The sequence below is a fragment of the Leuresthes tenuis genome, unplaced genomic scaffold (genome assembly GCF_036924035.1).
Source record: "Leuresthes tenuis unplaced genomic scaffold, fLeuTen1.0.hap1 SCAF_5, whole genome shotgun sequence".
In the NCBI taxonomy this organism is placed as follows: Eukaryota; Metazoa; Chordata; class Actinopteri; order Atheriniformes; family Atherinopsidae; genus Leuresthes; species Leuresthes tenuis.
The window spans coordinates 30,973,735-30,982,130 of NW_027325359.1; the positions used below are offsets into that span (position 1 = coordinate 30,973,735).

Consider the following 8,396-nt stretch of genomic DNA (forward strand, 5'->3'; position numbering starts at 1 on the left):
TTACTGCACAGTTCTACACATCTATAACTATCATGTCCGAATAATAAAATGTATATATGCCTGTTAATGGTGCAGAAATCGCGTGTTCACTGTTGACTGTTGACTAGAACAACATTCAATCAACAATGTTCAGTTAGAAATTCCCGAAAAATATGAACCCATTCATTTCAGTGTGTTTACCCACACTGGAGACCGCCCCACATGCAAATGAACCAATGAAAACCTCAGATATATGGTTGAAGAATTAAACTGTGTGACTGACAGGACATAAATTCTTGATCGAGAGGTAGCCGTGTCTTATAAGCAAAGACATTTTTTAATGTAACTGTATTACTAGATCAAGATCATAATCTGAAAAAGAAGATTTAAAACAATTAACAAAGACCAACTATTTAAAATGCTTACTGATGCCATAAATTATATAAGTACATTTACTACAAACTGAAGTCTCTTTGCACCCCCAGGAGCCATCTCCTGCCAGCCGACTAAAGGTTACTTTGGCTTAAATTTGATGTTGCTACAGTTGATGTTGATTCATGAACAAGGATTCATGAATTTAAAGAAAGAAATTCAGCTGTAAAATATATGTGTACCTGACATTAATAAAAAAGTGAAAGATTGCTGATACAGTGATATCTTTAATGCTTTTTTACTGTTGTTATTTCATATTAAAAAAATATAAAAAAATGTCATATTAAAAAATGAGATACAATAAGATATATTACATTTATTTAGATATGTCTTATTTTTGTTTATTTTACATGTTGATACCTGTGAGCACTGTTGCATAAAGACACAATTGTTGCAGAGTTTATGACACTTTTAGGCGTGACTAATGTTCAGACTTTGTCTTTGATTTGGCTTTTAATTATCACTGAAATAAGCTCACGGTAATTAAAACAGACAAAGTACCACTTTATGCAAATTAAATTTGTAAAAAATATGTAATTGAACGAGAACAGATAGTGATCCCTCCAATACAGGCTGGACAGACAAACATCGAAACCTTGTTTTAGGTTCATTTTAGGATTTTAAGTTTAGAGGATTGACCAAACGTTAACATTTTACTGGTTCAAGTCTGATGACTTTGGCATCTTTCCATCTTTGGGAGGTAAACGGCCCTCTGCTGGCAGCAGGAAACCTGTGCAGAATGAACCTGATCAGCATCCTGCAGCACAAAGTCAAATTCAATATATTAACACAGCACAAAACCGGAAAAGCACTTTCAAAAAGTCTTCTCAGTCAATCAGTTTCCAAGAAAGAAGTGAAAAGGCTCACAGAAAATTATGACATATGATAGAACTTCAAGAGAAGTTTAAAAGTTTAGTAAAGTTATTTTTTAATTTTTTTAGTAAAGTTAATGGAGTGTGTTTAAATTTGGAAAAATGCAAAAGCTGAAATATGAAAAATTTGCATAATCGTCTTAAAGTCACATATTATATTAGTGATTCATATCAGAATGAATTTAAATTAAATTATTAAAGATGAATTTAAACAAGTTTCATATTACTGATTTATAATCTTCTTTGTCAAACTTCTTTCACCCAAATTCAAATTATTCTCTTCATAGCCACGTTAAGTCTTTTATTTTGAAGATCCTGAGCGGAAGCCTTATTCTATCCTATGTTAACTTGACCCGGGTCGTGTCCGGCTGTGTGAACGTCCTGATGCTGGATGATGGAGTCCGTGCAGCAACTCACGTCGATTTAAAGATCTCAGAATCGTCAAGTTCACCTGGTTTTATTGTGTCCAACCTGCTGATTCCTGCACAGGTAAGATCACGTGACGGGTTGCAGATGCGTGTCTGTCAGTGTCACGCGCAGGCAGATGTGTTTTGTCACTGCTGATGCTGATGATTACGGTTTGTGTTTATTATTGCTGATCCCAGTGGAAGTGATGCTACATGTCTGTAAGATTAGTTAGATTTTATGATTGTAATTCGTAGCATTTTCTAATTATCTGCGGTAATTTCCGGGACATTCTGGGATGTTACACATTAACACGGGAAAGAAGAGTTGCAGGAAGTACTCAGATCTTCAAATAGCACTGCCCGAAAACACTTAATGAAGATTACTTGGAACCACCACCCCTTTTTTTCTAATCTTAACTGAACGTTTGTTCACTTGCTCAGACACCAAGAATCAAACTAGCACTAAAGACTAAAGGTTTTGGTACAGTTTTCAATCCAATTCAGCTATTTTATTTATATAGCACCAAATCACAACAGGTTCCATCACAAGGCACTTCAAAGAAACAGTGCATTTCAAGGCAATTATAATCCAATTAATTGTAATGCGATCATAATACTGCCAAATCAAACTAAATTAATTTAAATCCAATTTAGTCCAATTCAAAAGGAGCTGGTAAAAAAAAAGGGGTAAGGAAACCCAACAGATTGCATCAAAGCTTCTCTTCGATTCAGTCCCTGTCCTGAGCATGCACAAGGCGATGGTGAAAAGAAAAAACCTTTTAACAGGAAGAAACCCCCATCAGAACCAGAACCAGGTAGGGCGGCCATCTGCCTTGACCGACCGCAGGTTTAGATTACAGTACCAGGGATATTTATTCATGTTTTTATCCTGAACTTGAAATGTGATTCTGTGTGTGCAGCATCATGTTGGCCAGGAAGGGCCTCCTGCCTGATGGTTTCCTGTTGACCCGCCTGGCGGAAGACCAGAACCAGCCGAACCGTACCCGCTTTAGGTCTCAGAGAGCCCGCTTCATCACCAAGAGTGGATCCTGTAACGTGGCTCATAAGAACATCAGGGAGCAGGTAGATAAACAGACCATCAAACATGGTAGACGGACTTGGTCTCTGCGATTATGGTTAAAAAAAAAGACATTGTGGTTAAAAAATGCGCAGAAGCTTCACATACCTGCATACCTTCGTGCATTTCAGAGGGTTCTTCCCATTTCTGCTGTCTTAAAAACTGAATACAGCCATAATACAAAGGGAGCTTACACAGCAGGTGTTTGATCTTCTCACCACTTTCATGGTAAAACAAAAAAAATAAATTCATGTTTTTGTCGGTGTGTCTCAGGGTCGCTTTCTGCAGGATGTCTTCACCACCATGGTGGACCTGAAGTGGCAGCACTCCCTCCTCATCTTCACCTCTGCCTTCCTCTGCTCCTGGATGCTTTTCGCAATGATCTGGTGGCTCTTGGCCTTCGCTCACGGAGACTTGGAACCCCGTGATCCTGACGGCGAGCCAGGCCCTGTCCCCTGCGTCACTGCCATCAACTCCTTCACTTCAGCCTTCCTGTTCTCCATCGAAGTCCAGGTGGGGGCTGTTGCTGGTCTCTGGTTGATGAAGGTGTTTTGTTGTTTGGTAACACTCTTGTCGCGTCCAGGTGACCATTGGTTTCGGCGGCAGGATGGTCACGGAGGAGTGTCCTGTGGCCATCATCGTGCTGATCATCCAGAACATTCTGGGGTTAATCATCAATGCAGTGATGCTTGGCTGCGTGTTCATGAAGACGGCGCAGGCCAACCGGCGAGCAGAGACGCTCATCTTCTCCAGAAATGCTGTCATTGCTCCTCGAAACGGCCGGCCTACCTTCATGTTCAGAGTCGGAGACCTGAGGAAGAGTATGATCATCTCAGCCACTGTGCAGCTGCAGGTGATGTTTATGACATGCGAAACCCCACAACACAGAGACCCCACAACAACTGCAAAGACAGTCTGAAGTGCAGTATGATGATCGCCTGTTTCTCTCCAGGTGATCCGTCGGACGATGACGGCAGAGGGCGAGGTGATCCCAGTGTGCCAGCTCGACATTCAAGTGGAGAACCCTCTGAGGAGTAACGGCATCTTCCTGGTGTCTCCTCTGATCATCAGCCACACCATGGAGCGAGGTAGCCCTCTTTACGAGCTGTCCGCCCAGTCGCTGGCCTCCGAGGATCTGGAGATCATTGTCATCCTGGAAGGTGAGGCTCCACAAATACCTGGATCCTGTTCACTAGGATCCTCACACACTGCTACTCTAAATTAAAAAGTTAAAGTTAGTTAAAAAATGTCTTATTCTTTGTGAAAGCTTATCAACTAAAGTTTGTTTGTTCTAAAAAGATAAAAAACAAATTAACACATTTAGAGAGTGGCTACAAAACATTAATGTATGGAGATCTTATTGTGTGTAGAGGACAACAGAGAGAGACAAAAATGACCACAAAGATACACAAAACAAGCAAAAGGACCCATTTCATGACACAAACAGTCAATAAAGTTACAGAAAATGGATGCAAAATTATAAAACAGTGAGCAGGTGACTCAGAGTTAGGATCCAAATACAGGACTACCAGAGGAACAAGGTAAAAACAGGCAGTGATAATAAATGTTTGTTTGAATAAAGGAGCGCTGCTGAGGCAGGACCAACAAACTCAAACATTATCAAGGGAAGACGAACTGACAAACTTACTAACAGAGAAAACACAAGGAGGACGATGACAACTACATTACAGCAACATCAATGATCTGGCAAATTACATGGATGACTGGAGAGCTGTACATGCTGGGAGGGTTGATGAGCTGAGGGACAACAGGTGAGTGATTAACAGGAAACAGGTGTGAATGAGATCGGGGACAAGAGCAAGACGACTGAGAACATCGAGGGGTAAAGACAAGGAACTGAAATAGTGAGGACTGAAAATTAAAACAGAACGCAAGAGAGCACAGAACAGAGACTAAACCATTGCCCTAAGTAATAACTAAACCAGAGCAAAGATCAAGAAAAACCACTGACCATGACAAACGTTAGCGTGAAACATCCATAAACTGCTGCAGCAAGACCACAAAGATAAACACCTACAAAGTGTTTTTTATGTCACTATAAATGAGTATTTTGCGAGTTCCTGTGTGTGTTACTTTTGTTCTCACAGTTTGGAGATGTCAGTGTTTTGGTTTCCTCAGGTTGGTCTAAGAGTCCTTTTTACACAGAGCAGACAATCAGTCATCGAGCACAGTCAGAGCATTTTTGAGTGTCTGTGACTCTTTGATGTCAGCTTTGTCGGCTCCACCAATGTTTGACTGACTGTTCAGAAATCAGTTCAATGTGTCTCACAGAATCTCTTCTGATTGGTCATCTTCATTTCTACTAAATAGTCTTGTTATGATTTATGGGTTTTTGGGATTTAGTTCCTTGAATAAAGCCTGTGGTATTCACTATATGGCTGATAACCCTCACTGGAGGGACGAGTTCTGCTTTAATTCATGTGGTCTTATTTTATAACGAACATGCCACTCCACCCTTCTGCATCTAAGAGTCTTCTTTTGCAGGCATAGTTTGTCCGTCTCAGCTGGAAGTTGGAAACCATCTTTGCAATTTGTTGAAACGTTGTTTTGTTTATTCAGATATTGGCAACGTGATGAAACCCGGCGGAGGGCCTCCTGTCACATTTGGTCTTTAGTTTGGTATACAAGACATACATCTGTCATGTCACAAAGTTCTGAGTGTGCAAGCTTTCTTTATCTTCCAGGTGTGGTGGAAACAACAGGGATCACTATGCAGGCTCGCACCTCCTACACCCCTGAGGAAATCCTGTGGGGGAGGCGCTTCGTGTCCATAATCACAGAGGAGGACAGCAGGTATTGCGTCGACTACTCCAAGTTCGGCAACACGGTTCCTGTCCGGATGTCATCCCTCAGCGCCAAAGAGCTGGACCAGACCAGAGGAGTCCAGGAGGGCGGGTCAGAAGCTCACCTGCAGGGGTGGGGGCTGGTTCGAGCTGGCAGAGGAGGTTTCCGCCGGGGAGGTAGTCGGGCCTGCGATAGCTCCACCCCTCAGCCCTGGTACGCCCAGTCAGAGAAAACAGAGAAGGAGGTGGAGCAGAAGGGGCAGAAGAAGACGGTGCAGCTGGAGGTGATAGGACGGAAGATCGAGGAGGACGAACTTGAGGACATGAGTGACTAAATTAACTAAGGTCCTCTTAGTCTGTGGAGTGAACACAAAAAGTCACATCACTGACACACTTGTGGTGTTTTTACCTGAGTGTGGTGTTCAGGGACACTCCTCTCCCACCATGCAACACTCAGGACACAAGACGGAGAAAGGTTGAGAGTGAAACCTCACTGCAGTGACAATGAATGTCTGTTTGGTAAGTTTAGTTGGCAGATAGAAAGCTGCATTTACTGCACTGTTTAAACTATTGGCTGAACAACATCAAAGATATACTAAAGGACCAAAAAGACTCTCAAAATGACAATAAAGTGACACAAACAATGACAGAGACACAAAAACAAGACACAAAATAACCAGAAATGGTCACAATACGGTCATAACCTGCAGCTAAACAAAACCTCAGAGACATAAAACAACAAAACATACCTAGTTTTCTAAAATGCAACATAAACTTAAATCTTAATTATTCAACAGACTCAAGTCCAAGGAAATTATTTTCAGTGTCTTCACTAACTTCACTGCATTTAAAAAAAAAAATTAAAAACTAGAATTCGATGCACTAATATACTCAAACAAGTTGGTAGAGAATAAAAAAATGCCAAGAAAGTTTATATAATCTACAGTAACAGTGTTCTGGAAGATTCTCCAATCAGCAGATTACTTGCTGACAGGTGAGGGTGTCAGGATTGGGTATAAAAGGAGCATCCTCCAAAGTTTAGTCTCTCCAACAAGGATGGGTCGTGGCTCACCACTTTGTACCAAACTCCATCAGAGAACCATCAATAAGTTAAAAAATAAATAGTAAGATTGTAAAGAACTTTGGTCTTTCAGCAGCTACAGAGCAGAATATTGTGAACAGATTCAGGGAGTCTGGGGAAATCTCAGTGTGGAAAGGACAGAAACCACTGCTGGATGAGCTCGGAGCCCTCAGGCAGCACAGCATGAGAAACCGTCAGGCCACCATGATCAATACAGCCACATGGGCTCAGGAGGAGCTCGGAAAAGCATTTTCACTCAACACAGTCCACGGCTGCATCCAGAAATGTGAGCTGAAGCTGTATCACACCAGGAGGAAGCCATATATCAGCTCTGTGCAGAAACACGGCCCAGTTCTCTGGACTCCAGCTCATCTCAGATGGACAGAAAGACAGTGGACACGTGTTCTGTGCTCAGATGAGTCCAAGTTTCAGCTGCTTCTGGGAAAACCGACGTCTGCTTCTACAGAGATGAGAAAGAGCATCCAGGCTGTTATCAGAGAAAGGTTTAAAGCCGGCGTCTGTGATGGTATGGGGCTGCATCAGAGTCCATGGCATGGATGGCTTCATCTGTGTGAAGGTACCACTGATGCAGAGCTGGATGTTGGAGTTCTGGAGAGACAGATGCTGCCATCAAGGTGACGTCTTTTCCCGGGAGGTCCGTGGTTATTTCAGCAGGACGATGCCAGACCTCATTCTGCAGGACTTCCAGCAGCTTCATACACACAGTGTTTGTGCTCGGCTGCCTGCCTGCAGTCCACATCTGTCTGCTATTGTAAATGTGTGGAGCATCACGAAGAGGAGAACCAGACAACAACAACCAGGGACTGTCGAGCAGCTGAAACCTTGGATTCAGCAGGAACGGAGACAGATTCCTCTGAGAAACTGCAACAATCAGTGTCCTCGGTTCCCAAAGCATTAAAAAGTGTCATTAAAGGAAGCTGATGGAACACAATGGGAAATAACTTTTACTGAGTGTGTTGTTGCTTCATATTCTACATCTGTTTCTATTTTCTAGATACAATGAAGTTGGTCAATGAAGACACTGAAAATCACTTCTTTGGGCTTTGGACAACTTTTCTCAAAATGTGGTTTATAAAGAACACAAAACAACAACAGAAAGATGCAAATAAACCTGAGGTAGAGATAGACAGCTCCAAACAGACTCAAAAGAGCCACAAAGAAATTTTAAAAAGTGACAAAAACAGACACAAAACAAGCACAAAGAAGTATAAAATAATAAATCTGATTCAAACAACCACTTAAACCCATTTATTCTTCTTTGTGCATCACCTATTTTTCTCACGTTCCCATCTGAACTCACTACAGACTCAAATCTGCCTTGAATGGTTGTGTATTTATTGTCTTTGGGACACTGTTAGAGTTTTGATGAAAATATTTCCGTGTTGTCTTGTGATTGTCATGTTTTTTGTGGTACTTTCACCTATTTTGCTGTAATTTATTTTCTCCTCTTGCGACTCTGCTGTGTATATTGATTATTAAACTGTAAATAAAGCACATGTAAGACCAGTACTGAGGTTCCGGCACAGGTTGTTGTGCTGTCGTAGCTCTGTGTAAACAAAAAGTGCGTTCAAAAAAGAATCTTTCAGTCTTTCAGATGTTATTTTTGACATTCAATAAATTTGTTTTTTTGTTTGTATTTCATTAGATTATTTGTGCTATTGAAAAATAGATTTGAACATAATCAGAGATCCGCAAATCATATTATATGACCTAGAAAATTAT

The 8,396-nt window shown here is 41.4% G+C and overlaps 1 protein-coding gene across 1 annotated transcript; it reads left to right on the plus strand.

Moving 5' to 3' along the window:
* Positions 1-1,668: 1,668 nt before the first annotated feature.
* kcnj11l (potassium inwardly rectifying channel subfamily J member 11, like) lies at positions 1,669-8,306 on the plus strand. The gene is made up of 6 exons (XM_072386644.1): positions 1,669-1,772; positions 2,611-2,773; positions 3,042-3,281; positions 3,352-3,621; positions 3,721-3,928; positions 5,474-8,306. The coding sequence occupies exons 2-6, from the start codon at positions 2,615-2,617 to the stop codon at positions 5,905-5,907; spliced, it is 1,311 nt and encodes a 436-aa protein (XP_072242745.1). The 5' UTR covers positions 1,669-1,772; positions 2,611-2,614; the 3' UTR covers positions 5,908-8,306.
* Positions 8,307-8,396: the final 90 nt, after the last annotated feature.

Coding starts and splice junctions, on each gene's coding strand:
- kcnj11l (XM_072386644.1), top strand. CDS start 2,615: ATGTTGGCCAGGAAGGGCCTCCTGCCTGATGGTTTCCTGTTGACCCGC. Junction 2,774..3,041: donor ATAAGAACATCAGGGAGCAG/GTAGATAAACAG, acceptor GGTGTGTCTCAG/GGTCGCTTTCTGCAGGATGT. Junction 3,622..3,720: donor CAGCCACTGTGCAGCTGCAG/GTGATGTTTATG, acceptor GTTTCTCTCCAG/GTGATCCGTCGGACGATGAC.